Raw genomic sequence first — 16223 nt, forward strand, 5'->3', positions numbered from 1 at the left:
GCTGGTACAGGCTGTAGCCGTGTCCAGCCAAGCCTGCTGTCCCCAATCCTACTCTCATTGTCACCAGTGGGAACCCCAAACCAGCCTTGGTGTCCCCTTAGCTCTGCAGCAAGTCCTGACCGCATCCATAGTTCTTAGGCGAGGCAGCAGAGATTGCAATTCCACAGGGGTGAGCCCACATTTCCACCCCTCAGATTCTGCTATAAGACCCACTTCTCTCACTCTTGTTCTGCCCTCGAAGCCAATTTGGTATCAGTCCCCTACTTACATACACATGTTGTGGATTTGTCTATGGAAGTCCCTCAGCTGTAATTCTTAACCTGAGCATAAAAACCATAGGTCATCTCTAACCACCACCTGTTTGATCCCATCTTCCCCCTATAAATCAAGACCCCTTAAACTGTGAGGGCTGGTGCCAGGTGGCCCAAGGCTCTTTGCCTGGCACCATTGGCCAGGGCCTTCCAGTGGGAGCCATGCATCCCGGCTACAGGCACCTGTGTGCATCAAAATAAAAACTTGCAGAATGGGGTGGTCCTAGAAGCTCACTGAGCATCACCCCCCAGGAGCCAGTGTGCTCAGCTGTGTGTGCCTGCATTGGTAAGAAAAGCCTCCAAATTGGGGTCCCATAGTCCCACTGCAAATGCCCTTGCACCTGCCCCAAGGCAGCCATGCAGCCCAGCTACAGGCACCTGTGCAAATAAAATAAAATGTCCAGAATGGGGTGGGAGTGGTTATGGAAGCTTGCTGAGCTTCCCTACTTGTCAGGGATGTGCTCAGCTGTGTATACCTGCACTGGTTAGAAAAGCCTCCAAGCAATACTGTTTTTCTTTAAGAAAAAAAAAAGCTTAATGTTTTTCATCTTGAGCAGATGATAAATGTGTATGTGTCAGTGTTTAGAAAAAGCCATGTGACTATCACCACTCCAGTTCAAGACCTTTCCCAAGTACCCATGCTTTATTCCTTCTCTTCAAATTATTACTGAGGCTCTGCAGCTTTTCAAATTTCTACTAATCATGTATATTTCCTTCAGGGCCATGATGGGCTCCAGTCTACTTCTGGAAATTACTGGTAGAGAGATTTTAGAACTGGAATCAGGGTGCAGGGGGTAGGAAGAGAGCCAGAAAGGGGACAAAGACCTAGGAGGGGGAGCTGTGAGATGTGGGAAGGGACAGGGAGGCCTGAACTGTAGCCAGCCCTTTCTGCAGAGCCATTGCTCTGGGTCCAGTTCCCTGTGTCGCCTCTGTGTTGTCTCTTCGAGTTAGAACCATTATCTTAGAGCCTGACTCTTCTTCCTCTAGACTAAGTGTTTTGGACTAGTCCTTTTCCCCAACCATGCTCCCTGGAGACATTCAAGTTGGAAGGACAGCGAAAGCTCAGTTTTGAACTTGGCAGCATTCAATATGTAGTGAAGTGTAGAAGATGATGGTGACCCCAATTTGCTTTTTATAAATTTTTTTAATTAAAAATTACCACTGTTATGTTACATAAATACCAGCAATATCATTTGCTCGGGTGTTATTCTCACTACGTCAACTTGAAGTTATAAAATGGCAAATGACAAGTACATCAGAGATCTTCAATGGAATGTCTTGGCTTGGTTATTGCCTGTACATAGATTTGAAAGGCATTATTAGATGTAGGACTTTTTAAGGAAAAGTGTAGAGGTTGTTCAGTGGAAACTGCAAACATTTTACATTTACTTGAGAACCAGGTATGTTTCATCTCTCTGAACTTAGACCAAGCCAGGTCAGCTACTCTAAATGAGCTGTCAAATCACCTCAACTCTAGGATCCTTACAGAGAGGGGCTAGGCACCCACAGCCCTGCCTCTTCCTTCCCCCTAAATAGCAGCCTTACCTGAAATGACCCCACTTTGCTAACAGCCTCGAGTCTTGCTTTTGCCTAGTAGAAATTAAGGGCCATGAATTAACCAAGTTGGTGGACTCTACCTTTAGAAAGAGTTTACTTTATTTGGCTCCAGCTCCAAAACAGCAAGGCTCTAATATTTTGGCTTTAAAAGTCCCAACTCCTGAATTAATCTCATTTTATTCTCTTTGTCTTTTTCTTTTTTGTTAAGATTTATTTATTTTTATTTTACAATCAGATATACAGAGAGGGGGAGAGACAGAGAGAAAGATTTTCCATCCACAGATTTACTCCCCAGGTGGCTGCAACGGCTGGAGCTGCGCCAATGCAAAGCCAGGGGTTGGGAGCCTCTCTGGGTCTCCCATGTGGGTACAGGATCTCAAGGCTTTTGGGCTGTGCTTGATTGCTTTCCCAGGCTCCAAGGAGGAAGCTGGATAGGAAGTGGGGCTGCTGGGATTAGAACCAGTGCCCATATGGGATCCTGGCGTGTGCAAGACGAGGACTTTAGCCACTAACCTACCGCCCCAGGCCCTCTTTATATCTTCTGTGAAGGCAGGCATTAATTTAGATTATGCTATAAATTTAGTTTTGAATTTGATGTTTAGCATTTCAGTCATTTTCAGGTAATGAGTATTTTAGGTGATCAGATCTGAGGCTATTTGAGAAAGACTTATTTAACCCACAATGTAAATTTATATTACAAATAAATATGAATTCTGGATTGAAGAGAAGAATTAAGTTAAGAAGTTTGAGCATAGAGGGAGTAAGAAAAGATGAAGTTCTTGTTTTTCCTTTCAAAGTTGTTTTTAGAAAAGAGTTCTGAATTACATAGAATGTTCATGTGTGGTGCTTTTGGATTCTGCCTACACTGGATCACAAGTGCACCTGCATACACACACACACACACACACACACACACACACACACACACGTCTCCTCTGCCGCCAGTCCAGCGACCGCTTTTCAGAGCTGTAGGGTGCACAGACTTCTTCGTCTGTTAGCTTTATAAGCGTACACATATACATCATACTTTTAGTAGATTTAAAAGTACAAATTACTTCCCTCCATGATACAATCGAAACTCTAATTGCTTTGCCAATTTCTGTACCATGTGAGGTGTTTTTTCAATGATCTATGTATTTTATTGGAAAGGCAGATTTTCAGAGAGAGGGGAGACAGAGAGACAATGATCTTCCATCCACTGGTTGATTGCCCAAATGGCCACAAGGGCTGGAGCTGAGCTAATCTGAAGCCAGGAGCCAGGAGGTTCTTCCAGGTGCAGGGTCGCAAGGCTTTGGGTCATCCTCCATTGCTTTCCCAGACCATAATCAGGGTGCTGGATGCGAAGTGGACCAGCTGGAACAGCCCCTAGAATTCTGTTTTTCTTTGAACTTCTTTAAGTACTGTCATACTGTTGAGGACAGGAAAGAGAGAGTGTGTGAGACAGAGAGAGAGAGAAAAGGACCTCCTAATGCTGATTGAGACCAAGGATGAGAAGGAAGCAAAGTGTGTACTAGTTTCCGTTAGTCTGTGAATGATTAACTTCCCATCAGGTAGGAGCTTCTTTAACTGTTGACTAACCTGAAATGTTAAAGGGTTGGAATCTTTTTAGGTACTGCAAAAACTGAAGTGGGAAACAAAAGGATCATGGTAAAAGCTATAGGAACAAAACAACACTGAGAATGAGCAGACTGGTCCTGCTGGGCAGTTTTCACTGGCAGCCAAATGGGGACTATTTTTGCCTTTGTTTCTTCTCTTTCTGTTCTTAAGCAGCAATTTTTTTTTTTTTATGCTCCAGGTTTCTTTCCCTCATAAAACTCCTGTGCCAGCATTCTGGAGAGGAGGGAAAATGAAAGAGTTATTTTAAGATGAGGACTGCTTGGATGTGTGTGTGTCATAGCAGAATGATGCTGTTTTTGTTTTTGCCCCCCAAAACCTGAGTTGCATATTTGATTTAACATTTACACATGTCATTAAGTTGGTTTTGTTTTGTTTTGGTTGGGGGAAGCTTAATTCTGGCAACAGCATTGTTAAAGGAGCAACTCCTCTAGTTGAATTCTTATGTATAAAATAATTTCTTTACACCCAAGTTCTTTAAGTTATTTAATTATTTACATAATTTGATTCGTAGAATTAATTGACCCACTGGTAGCATCTGTACACAGGAAGATTAGATGGTTTGGTAGGGAGTGGGGAGGGTAAGGGGAAAAAAGAAGATTAATCCTGCAGAAGCAAATTACTTGCTTGAATTGAGGCCAATAGCTTGGGAGAGAAAGGATTTGCATTCTCTTCCAATTCTCTGCTTCAGGACAGCTGCTCCATAAAACCCCACACCACCCCCACTCCCTGTGTGCATTCCTGCAGGCCAGAAATCCTCCCAGGAGCTCTGCTCATACACTGACATCCACGGGCAGGTTCTTTGTGCAAATACGTTGAAGGATGTTGCAAAAGAACACTGATGGGCTTTATGAGGCCTTGAGCTGCAGAAGGAAGAAAGAGAATGTGCAAGTGTATTTATACTCAGAATGTTTTCCTCAGTGTGACTTTCCTGGTAATGTCAAGGGAGCCTTCGTGAACAGTGTCCTAGAGGCCTCTGAAATATCTAACATGATTTTCTTGTAGGGAAGAAAACGCATAAAATGTCACATTGTATTTTTAAGCCTTTAATCAAAGTAAAGTAAAAATTGAACATTGCTAAGATAATAAATAACTTTGCCAAGAAGCAAATATAGATTATGGAAATGGTTATACATTGGGCTTTGGTTGAATCTGTCAGTGTTTCTATGGATATTTTTGGAGGGACATTTCATAAGATATTGATGGTGTTGAAATAACATATTTTAAACTTAAATTTGAAAATTAAATTATATGTTAATGAACTGTGACATATAAAAATACATTCTTACTTCAGTAAGCTCCTTGAGTGACCAGCATGACAGTCAACTAAACCAGGCTTACTTCCATGTGTAATATCTTTGGGTAGTGTGGAGGATAAGGAGATATCAGAAAGCTCTAGAAAAAAATTGAATTATGTGCATATTTTTTACATAACGCTTAACTTTTATGTATTGTGAAAAAATTATTTTTCACCAGAATGAACTCAAAACTTCTCATTACATTCTTCCGTGAAGTGTGTGTGTGTGAGAGAGAGAGAGAGAGAAAAAGAGAGAGAGAAAGAAAAGGAGAAAAGGGGCAAGGTTTTATTAGGCAGATAGTATAAAAACTCCCAGCAGCAGGAGGCCTGGTGGAAGAGGACCAAGCCCTCTGCCATGGGTTTTTTGAAGTATTCATATTTTGCTAGCAGCTCAATTCAGTGTTTGAAACCCTAACACATCATCTGGTCTTCAGGCTGTCTCTATTGATATACACTCATGTTTTTCTATTTTACAAGGGGAAGGACATATACTTTTTGGCATATATAATCCTAATTTTTCTGCTATGTAACTTTCTGCTCATTGCTCTTTTGCTTTGTTTCCATTATTTTTCTGCCTCTCGTCTTAATGGAACATTTTACATGAATCCAGTTTTCTTTTGGTATATCATTTATATTTTTTCTTAAAAAACATTTTATTGGCTGCCCTTTTGTTTTAAATGTGCATTTACAACTAATCCAAGTCTATCTAACATAGCTCTCTAGCACTTTCTGAGTACTGCAAGTACTTTATAACATACATTAAAACAGATTATTCTTGCATTTGATCCCTTGTAATGTTGCTGTCATTCATTTTGCTTATCCAGAAAATATAACTGAATACATTGTAATTTTTCTTTTGAGCAGACCAGTTTTAAAGATTTTATTTCACTTTCATTTGTGATTTGCCTAAAGTCCTTCCTTCATGTCATGTAGCTTCAGACCTCTACCACATCCCTTCCTTCTGAAACACATTTTGCTGGACAGGTGTACCCAGCAGCAAGTTTTCATTTTGTTTGGTTTATTAATGAATGTTGTTTCTCCTTCACTTTAAAGGGGATTTTTCTGGGTATATATTTCTAAGCTAGTGGTAATTTTATTTTTTCCTTTCAACGCTGTAACTATTCCATTCTACACTTTTCTTTATATGGTTTATCTTGGTCCTATAAAAATAAGATCCTCTCTCTCTTCAGTATGCTCTTCAGTATTTTCTCTATGTTTGATTTCCTGCAGTTTCAGTGAGATATCCCCAAGGGTATGTTTTGATGTTTATCTAGCTTGGTACTCTTTGATCTTCCTAGATATATAATTTTGTGTCTGTCCTTAATTTTGAAGGATTCTGCCACTGTTTCAAACATGTTGCTTCATTGATTTTCTTCTGAAATTACTATTATATGTATGCTACATGCATTGTAGTTGCCTCAAAGTTCTGGGAGATTTTCTTCTTTTTCATTTTGTTTACTATTGGTTTATTTTTATTTTTTTTTAAAGATTTATTTTTATTATTTTTTTATTGGAAAGGCGGATATACAGAGAGAAGGAGAGACAGAGAGGAAGATCTTCCGTCCGATGATTCACTCCCCAAGTGAGCGCAACAGGTCGATACTATGCCGATCCGAAGCCAGGAGCCTCTTCCGGGTCTCCCACGCGGGTGCAGGTTCCCAAAGCTTTGGGCCGTCCTCGACTGCTTTCCCAGGCCACAAGCAGGGAGCTGGAAGGGAAGCGGGGCTGCCGGGACTAGAACCGGCGCCCATATGGGATCCCGGGCGTGCAAGGCGAGGACCTTTAACCACTTGCCGCCACCGCGCCGGGTCCGGTTTATTTTTATTTGCATAAAAAGCAGAGCTACACATTTACAAAAAAATCCAATGCCAGCATCATACTAAATATTAAAAATTGGAGGCCTTTCCACTAAAATCTGGAACCAGGCAGGGATGTCCACTGTCACCACTACTCTTCAATATAGTGTTTGAAATTCTTGCTAGAGCTATTAAGCAAGAAAAAGGAATTAAAGGAATCCCAATTGGAACAAGGAACTGAAATTATCTCTATTTGCAGACAACATGATTCTCTACATAGGAAAACCAAAAGACTCAGTCAAAAGACTATTGGAACTCATAAGAGACTTTGTCAGCGTAACAGGATACAAAATTAATTAACACGAATCGATGGCACTAGTGTACACAAATTATTACATGGCTGAGAACAAAATTGTAAGTATAGTCCCCTTTAAAAGGAGAGGAATCTTTAATACCTAGGAATTACACTGACCAAACATGTGGAAGACCTCTATGATGAAAACTATAAGACATTAAAGGAAATAGAAGGAGATATTGAAAAATGGAGAAACGTATCATGTTTCTGGATTGGCAGGATCAACATCATCAAAATGTCCACATTGCTAAAAGTGATTCAATGCAATCTCAATCAAAATCCCAACAACATTCTTCTCAGAAATAGAAAAGAAGATACAAAAGTTCATCTGTAAACACAAAAGACCACAAATAGCCAAAGCTATCATGAAAAATAGAAATCAAGCTGGAGGAATCAATTCTAGACCTCAAGACATACTACACAGTAGTGGGTATCCAAACAGTCTGGTACTGGTATAGAAACAGAGAAGATCAATGAAACAACAGGAACATCAGAAAAGGGAGCCCACACATGTATAGACAACTAATGTGTGACAAGAAAACTGAAAACAATCCAGGGAAAAAGCCTGGTCTGTTCAACAAATGCTGTTGGGACAACTGGATAACAGCTAGCAGAATAAAAGAAGCAAGACCCACACCTGTCACATTATATGAAAATCAGCTGTAAATGATTCAAGGACCTAAATCTACACCCAGAAACCATCAAAGTATTAAAAACATAGGATGCAATCTCCAAGAAATAGAAACAGGGAAAGACTTCTTAGAAAAGATGTCAAAAGCACAGGCAGTCAAAGACAAAATTAAAAAATGGGACTACATCAAACTAACAAGCTTCTGTACAGCAAAGGAAACAACAAAGTGAAGAAGCAACCAACAGAATGGGAGAAAAAGATTTTTTGTTATGTTTTTATTTTGTATTTTAATTTTAGGGAGAAAATTTTTGCATACTACACAAATAATAGGGAACCAACATCCAGGATTTACAAAGAGCTTCAAAAACCAGGGACAGGAAAAAAAAAAGAAGAAGAAGAAAAAAGACAAACCAAAACAAAAAAGAAACTGAAAAAATGGACAAAGGAAGTGAACACTTTTTTAAAAAAACAGATTCAAATGGCTTACAGACATAAGAAGATGCTCAGGCTCCCTAGCCATCAGGGAGATAAAAATGAAAACCATGTTAAGGAAGCACCTAACTCCAGTAAGACTGGCCTACATTCAGAACTCAACTAACATCACATGCTGGCATGGATGTGGGGAGAAAAGTACCCTTCTTCAGTGCTATGGACTGATGGAGAGTGCTTAGAGATTTGCAAATAAACCTGCCATATGACCCAGCTATTCCACTCCTAGGATTATATCCAAAAGAAATGAAAACTGCATATGAGAAGGGGATCTGTAATCTTATATTTACAGCAGCACAATCTATAATAGCAAAGACATGGAAACAATCCAGATGCCCATCCAAAGAGCAGTGGTTAAAGAAAAAGTGGTACAATTATTCCATGGAATATTACTCATCCACGAAAAAGAATGGAATCATACCATTTGCAGCTAGATGGTCCCAACTAGAGATACTATGTTCAGTGAAATAAGTCAATCCCAAAGAGCAAATACCATATGTTCTCTCTAATATAAGGAAACCATCATGCAAATTAGGCTTTTGTGTTTTCTTCACCCACACAATAGTTATTCAGTGGCATATTATTTTGAATCCATGGTGCTATAATTTTTGTGGTTTTAACTTCATATCTGTTGTTGACCTTATTTCGTGGCTTCTCATTTAAGGGAATGTATAGTGATGAAGTAATAGAGACTACCATATCCAGATGTGAAGATACGTTGCAATAGGCATCCCTGTTTCCAAATCAAAGATGAACTCCCAATGAAACTGTTGGACATATCTAGACAATAGGATGCTGGACTGTCTGACATTGTCTATGCCAGCCATGTTGGGACACACTTAAATAACAGACTGATGGAATTATAACTCCTCATAAAGGACTGTACTGTAGTAACAATATAGGGAAAATCAGTCGACGGGGGGTGGGAATTAGGAGAATCTCAGACCCTACATAAATATACCATAAAATTCAAAATAAAAACTCAAAAAAATTAAAATACTAAAAGAAAAAAATTTAAATATCTTAGAAAAAAAAAAGAGCTACAGATTAGGAGAAAAAAGCAAAGAGAAATTCCTTCTGCTGGTTCACTTCCTGAATGGCTGCAACCGCTAGAACTGAGCCAGGCTGCAGCCAGGAGTCAGGAGCGCCTTCATTCTCTGTGGGTGGTATTGTGGGGTGCGAGAGATTAAGCCAGATGATTCTAGGATGAATTAAGGAGTGTTTATTAACTAAGCTAAGTGACAACAGGGCCCACTGGAAATTATCAAGTAACAAGTCCAAATGGCAGTCCAGTCTGAATCAAAATCTGAGAAGAACAAATGATTATTGCCATGAAGCCCATCCATTAACCTGAAGACGTATGTCCCAGCTTTGCCAGCAATATAAGTTATCCTAAGAGATAGGCACTAAACAAACTGGACACACTCATAAAGCTGTCAGCACTCACCTTTTTAAAAAAAATTTTTTTTTTAAGTTGGAAAGTCAGATATATAGAGAGGAGGAGAGACTGAAAAGAAGGTCTTCCATCCTTTGATTCACTCCACAAGTGACCACAACAGCTAGGGCTGAGCCGATCTGAAGCCAGGAGCCAGGAATGTCTTCCAGGTCTCCCACACAGGTATGGGATCCCAAGACTTTGGGCTGAACTCGCCTGCTTTCCCAGGCCACAGCAGGGAGCTGGATGGGAAGCAGGGCTAGTGGGATTAGAACTGGTACCCATATGGGATCCTGGCATGTTCAAGGCGAGGACTTCAGTCACTAGGCTTCCATGCTAGACCCAAACATTCATCTTTTCCTGACATCTCTGTCCATATTCCATTACTGCTAGACTTCACCTTTCTTATAACTGTTGAAAGTGCACAAGTTAAAAATAAAAAGCATCTTAGCATTAACATGTTTTCTGTCTCGCCCAAGCAGTAAATAGAAGTGAGGAAAAGAGATGTACAAGGGCCGTGTTTATGGGGTTGCCTGTCCTGGATCTGTCCATGCAAAGCTAGAGAGCAAGTGGGTACTGGGGAGGCCAAGAGTCAGTGTGCTAGAGCGATGGAAGCACTGGACCAAGAGAGCAAGCTCCTCCCTATCACTGTCCTTTATGGGCGCTTGTGAAGGGAGTGATCATGTGACAATGCAGTACTGCCCCCTCTCAAATTCCAGGTGATGATAGGTAAGTGGTCAAAGATGGGCAGAAAGGACTACATTACTACATTAGTTAGGGGAGATGTGACTTTCAAGCTTATGAACCTGATCTAGCTGCCTAGGACCACAACAGTGATGGTGACCCCATCCCCTCCCTACTGTCCTCCCCAAAACATTAGCAGTAAGCTTGATAGGAAATGCAGTAGCCTGAACTCCAACTGGTGTTCTGGTGTTCTGATATAGGATGCCAGCTTCACAAGCAGTGGCTTAACTTGCTGCACCACAACACTGGCCCTATTCTTCTTTTGGGATTTAGTTTTGGAAATTTCTATTGGCATTTCTTCATGTTCACTGATTCTTTGATCCACTCACTTTACACTAGGTTGTGTTTTTTTTTTAAGCTTTATTTATTTTTATTGCAAAGTCAGATGTACAGAAAGGAGGAGAGACAGAGAGGAAGATCCTCCGTCCAATGATTCACTCCCCAAGTGACTGCAACGGCTTGTACTGCACCGATCCGAAGCTGGGAACCAGGAGCCTCTTCCGGGTCTCCCACACGGGTGCAGGGTCCCAAAGCTTTGGGCTGTCTTCCACTGCTTTCCCAGGCCACAAGCAGGGAGCTGTATGGGAAGCGGGGCCGCCGGGATTAGAACCGGTGCCCATATGGGTTCCTGGCACTGAGGACTTTAGCCACTAGGCCAGCTGCCGGACCCTACACTAGGTTGTTCAATTCATTCATCTCTATTAGTGTTTTTTGTTTCTAGTGTTTTGCTTTGATTGCCTCTTAGAACTTCTGTCTGCACTTAGATTATCCACTTATTTTTGCATCTTGTCTACTTTTTCTCTTGGAACCCTTAACATGTTAATTTCAGTTGTTTTGAATTACTGGTAAGATAATTCTCTACCAAATCGGAGTCTGGTTGAGATGTTTGCTGTTTCTCTTCAAGTTGCATTTTTACTTTTTATTGTTTGGATCCACATATGTTGTAATTTTCTACTGAAAATTACACAAAGTGTACTATGTAAAAAGAACTGGCATATAAGCTTTTTCTATGAGAGCCTATGTTTCCTGGCTAGAAGTTCAACCATGTTTACCACTATAGGTGCCTAAGGCTGATGCTTCCTCTGGTGTTTGCTTTTGTCCCCTGTCATTTTATGGCTTCTCTAGATACTTGTTCTTAAGTAAAGTCTGCTATGTATAGTTCTTCCCAATAGGAGTCATATTAATGCTGTCCTGGAGTGTGGAGGAGGTATGGTGTTCTCTACTCCCTTAATTAGCTTTCAGACCTTTAATGAATTTTTGTACATCTGGTGTTTGTTTCTTAAATACTACTCAGCTCTTACACTGCAACCCTGTGAGACAGGAAGTCTACAGGTGGGTGTTTCCTTCACCTACACAGAAGATTCGAGTAGATGAGGACTGAGTATTTCATTTCCCCTAGGTTGGATAGGCTCCTAGTAAAATTCAAGTCAGGTAGGCTCTGATAAAAAAATAGTTGTCCTTGAGGGCGGTGTAGTAATTTGTAGTGGCTGCCTTAACAAAGCTCCATGAATGGAAGCTTCAAAGTTTTGGATGCTAGAGGTATGAGATGAAGTAGTTAGCAGGTTAGCGTCTTCTGAGAATTATGTGGTGGATCTGGTTCATGCCTTGTCCCCAGCTTCTGATGGTGTGCTGGCATTCCTTGACTGATAAAGTCATCACACTCATCTTAGCCTCTATCTTTGTGTGGTGTGCTTGTGCATAAAGGGGTGCCTTCCTATTGGGGCGTTCAGCATATTGGCTCAAAGGCACACCCTGTCCCATTGGAGCCATGTTCTAACTTTAGTCATTACATCTGCAAACACTCCTGTTCTTTCCAAATTAGGCCACATTTTGAAGTACCAAGGGTTAGTACTTCATCATATGGATTTGAGAGGAATGTACTTTACCCCATCACAGCAGGCTTTGTTAGGAAGAACAGAAAGTTCTGGCCTGTTTCAGAATGTAAAATTCAGAATGGGCTACCTCTTTCCCCCGATGGAAGTATGAGGGAGGAAATTTTTCTCTTATTTTCATAGTGAGAACTTGGTAGGCCTCCTGGAGGTAAATTCCAGAAAGTGTGGGAATCCTCATAAGACTGTTCTCCCCTAGAATCTTCATTTAAATAAAACCTCCAGAGAGAATCATTCTCTTGACTCTTATGTGTTATGATATATTTGAGCTCTAAATCTACAAGATATTGAGGAATCCTTCAACCGTGTGCTACCACTTGCAAGGACTAACTATATGGGAATGAGCAGAGAATTCAAGCACACAGCCTAAGAGGTCAAAATAAGTCATGAAAGAGATGTGACATGCTTCTCTGTAGAGATGTGGAAGAGTAGTCTAGGTTGGTTCATTTGTGTGCAATTTCTAGAGGCCAAAGGAAGCACTGCATCAGCTTTTTAAATTCCAGTGGCTCACTTTCCTTGTCAGGTATTAGGAAGTCTGAATTTGAGAATCATTTTAATGTGAATGTGTACTGTTGTCCTTTCCCAGAAATGACCTGTGTACAAAGACTGTATTTTAAACTGACACAACTTGAGAGAAGTGGGCATATTTTCCAACCTGAATTTTGGGGTGTTTAGTATGTAAGTGTATTATATCCTATGTATGTATTATATATACAACTAAATATACACACACATATATATTATTGCTTTAAAATTAATGAAAGAAAGTGTATGTGTGCCTTGGGAAAGTCTTTCTTAGCTATATATTTAAATGTGTATATCCTGGTAGGCAGGGCTGTTATTAGAGATTCCCAGAAGAGTAGATGTTTAGATCTGAAATACATAATTTTGACAGCTATTAAAGTCAGCAGTGAGAATGTGGTAAAGCAGGTAACTAATAGAAGACTGACCAAAATAGCTGTGGGAAAGAGGTATAACAAATTGTATTTATGTGCAAGACTAATAAACAACAATCAGAAATGGATGTAAATTCATTAATGCTACAGCTTATTTATTAAAGTTTTGATTATGTTCATGTTGCCTGACAAATTTCCCATTAGATATAATATTTCCCTCACAAATGAGTCAAAATGTATTCATTTGGGTGATTTGCTGGGTTTGATGCATATTCACATCTTCAGTCCTTGTAAATGGTTTTGTCAATAAATGTTCTGGAAGGAATTAAGTAGTGTGATTCATGTGCAGATGCTTAGGTCTGATCTTAATTTGCTTTGTTGCTTGCATCTGTAATGTGTATTAGCAAAAGTCTGACTTAGATGCAACACTAACAACAACAACAATTGGCATAGGCCTCTGGAAGATACACTGGCTCCCCACTGGTTAACATAGATCCCCAATCTCTAAAGACACCGGCCAATCCTTCTGATATCAAACAGGAGTAACCAAACAGCTTTGGTCACCAAAGGGGGAGATAAATTTTTTCACACCAACCATTTATCCAGTGCATAGTAATTGAATGTCCTACAGTTTAACATAATTGTAATTAACAAAATCTGCTGATTACAAGCAGCTCTCTAAACCCTTTTCCTGGGTTTTTATGTGGGCTTTGTTATGTAGGAATGGCTGATTACATCATTGGCCTGCTGATGGTCCATTCAGCCTTCTGTCCCTCTAGGAATTGTGTGCCAGGAACCAGGGTAGAGATGGAATATCTTATTAGATTACAATTTCACAGAGACACATAGTAAATTACCAGTTTCCCTGGACTTTTCCTGTGCATTTAATCATTTCTCCATATGGAACTTTCTGACAGGATTTATTGTGAGCTTTCTCTGACTTTATGGCTGTAGTCCCTGTAATTCTCACCCCCTGTATACTGCTTCCCGATGATTGAAGGCAGTCCTGTGTGCTGTTTCCAGACAGTTCACTTGCATGCAGGGACTGCTTACTGAACACTATGCAGTGTGTGCCAAGACTGTGCCAAGCCTGGAAGGACAGAGATGTACACAATATGGTCTTTGCTCATGAAGCTGATTGTGGAGTTAGGGATAGATACTGTGATGGGTTATTTTCAAGGTATGTGGTATTAAGTAAGATAGTGACATGCAGAGGGAATACTAGGTCAATTCATACAATTCTGTATTAAAGGCAATTGTGTGGTATTTTCTTCCACCAAAAGAGTTGAAAACTTCATTTTTCAAAATCACAGCCAATGTGAGGATATTGTACCTTAACCTACCTACAAATGCTGAAAGCCCTCTATGGCACAACTTAACTTAGTTATCACTGGAACGCTAATCAGTGTAAAGTATCTCAAAACTTTAGTTTAAGGAAATTCTTCCAAGGTCTAAATTTAGTCCCTCCATCTGTAATTCAGCCCTCTTGTTAGTGAAAACAGAAGTGCTACTTCACTATCATTTGTAGATTAATTGTAAAAACCAGTCTTTTCTCTGGAGCCCAGAGAGTCCCATGCTATAACTAGTGGTGTCGTGGTGGCAGGTGTGCTTGGAGATTGATCCCCTCAGGTCCTGAGGCAGCAGAGTGTCTAGTGAGCAATCCTCCCTCACTCCACTGGACCATATTAATTATGATCCTTTATGTGTCATGACATGAGAAAAGCTGGAAACTGCTAATGTGGAACATCTGCCTGAATCTCTTCAGAAGGCCATATTTCCAGTCACTTTTATTTCTTATTAACCCTATTCTAGTTCTTTTAGGAAAGGAACTTTCATTGAACAATTCTAAGAGAAGGTAGAAATGACTTCATGTAAAGCAAAACAGAAGACGATTCTTAGGTCTCCACTGAGCAGGAGTTGTGTTTTCTAAAAGGTTCCTTTTGGCCAAGAGTAATTGTGCGCTCAGCATTATGAAATGAAGACTCTAGTTGGAGAGTTTTGTTAGGCATTATGACCAGCGGGCTTTGTGAGTGCCTGGCATTCAGAGCAAATAATTGAAGATTATTTTGTATTATTATTCATCATTTTTTGTTTTAACAGCAACAGAAATATTTTAGCCATTACAAGATACTGGTTGACTTTAAAAAAAAAAATCTCAGTGAGAAGATACATGGTGTCTGCTCCAAAAGAATTTGTTGTCTGTCAGAGAAAACAGATGGCTGAAGAAGTAGATGGCTGTTGACACTGGAGCGTGATTTTGTGTATATAAAATCACTCATGGGCCAAATTATTTAGACTGAATCGGGTCCTGTTTCTTTTGGGGGAAAAAATGTAATTTTGGTATCATTTAAAAGAGTTCTTAATTATATAGTGTAAATTGAGAAATATTTCAATTTGGAATACCTATAATTTAATGCATAGTTCACCTAAAGAACCTGAGTGGCGGTATTTTCAGTTTACATTTTTACTTCACCAAAAGGTAGTCTTGTTTTTGACATAATGTACTTTTTACTCTGTAGCCTTTAATTATAGATGTACTCTCTTGCCTTTAACATTTTCAGGGAAGGTATTCATGTAGATCGAGAATTGCTGCAAATATCTCCCAGTATTACAGAGCAGTTCATCGAGCTGTTGTGTCAGTTCAGCCCAGACCAGGTTATAGAGACCCTGCAAGTCCTTGAGTGCTACCGCCTAGAGGAAACTATTCAGGTAAGACTGATGATGTAGAAGAGACAGAATAAACCTTTTTTTTTTTAAGGGTTTATTTTATTTTTATTGGAAAGGCGGATATACAGAGAGGAGAGACAGAGAGGAAGATCTTCCCTTCGATGATTCACTCCCCAAGTGAGCCCAACAGCCGGTGCTGCGCCAGGCCAAAGCCAGGAGCCTCTTTCGGGTCTCTCACGCAGGTGCAGGGTTCCAAAGCTTTGGGCCGTCCTCGACTGCTTTCCCAGGCCACAGGCAGGGAGCTGGATGGGAAGCAGGGCTGCCGGGATTAGAACCGGCGCCCATATGGGATCCCGGGCATGCAGGGCGAGGACCTTAACCACTGCGCCACTGCGCCGGGCCCAGACAGAATAAACTTTTTTCAGAGCATTCTCTAGTTGACAGATGAATGCTAAGATGCTCATGTATAAACTTACTTCTGTCAATTTGTAACTAATTAGTGCCCAAGTTGGAGCCCAGACTGACTTCATATTTAATGCTCT

The 16223-nt window shown here is 40.4% G+C and overlaps 1 protein-coding gene across 5 annotated transcripts in view; it reads left to right on the top strand.

Annotated features, from left to right (window-relative positions):
* Positions 1-16223, top strand: part of VPS8 (VPS8 subunit of CORVET complex) — a 239556-nt gene that overhangs the window by 146155 nt on the left and 77178 nt on the right. For all 5 annotated transcript variants that reach the window (XM_041002876.1, XM_041002875.1, XM_041002877.1 and 2 more), the window contains one exon: positions 15576-15723. In XM_041002876.1, the coding sequence (XP_040858810.1) occupies positions 15576-15723 (148 nt within the window). The remainder of the gene's footprint in view (positions 1-15575; positions 15724-16223) is intronic.

Source organism: Ochotona curzoniae, unplaced genomic scaffold (genome assembly GCF_017591425.1).
Source record: "Ochotona curzoniae isolate NIBS_2020 unplaced genomic scaffold, NIBS_Ocur_1.0 scaffold_2587, whole genome shotgun sequence".
NCBI lineage: Eukaryota > Metazoa > Chordata > Mammalia > Lagomorpha > Ochotonidae > Ochotona > Ochotona curzoniae.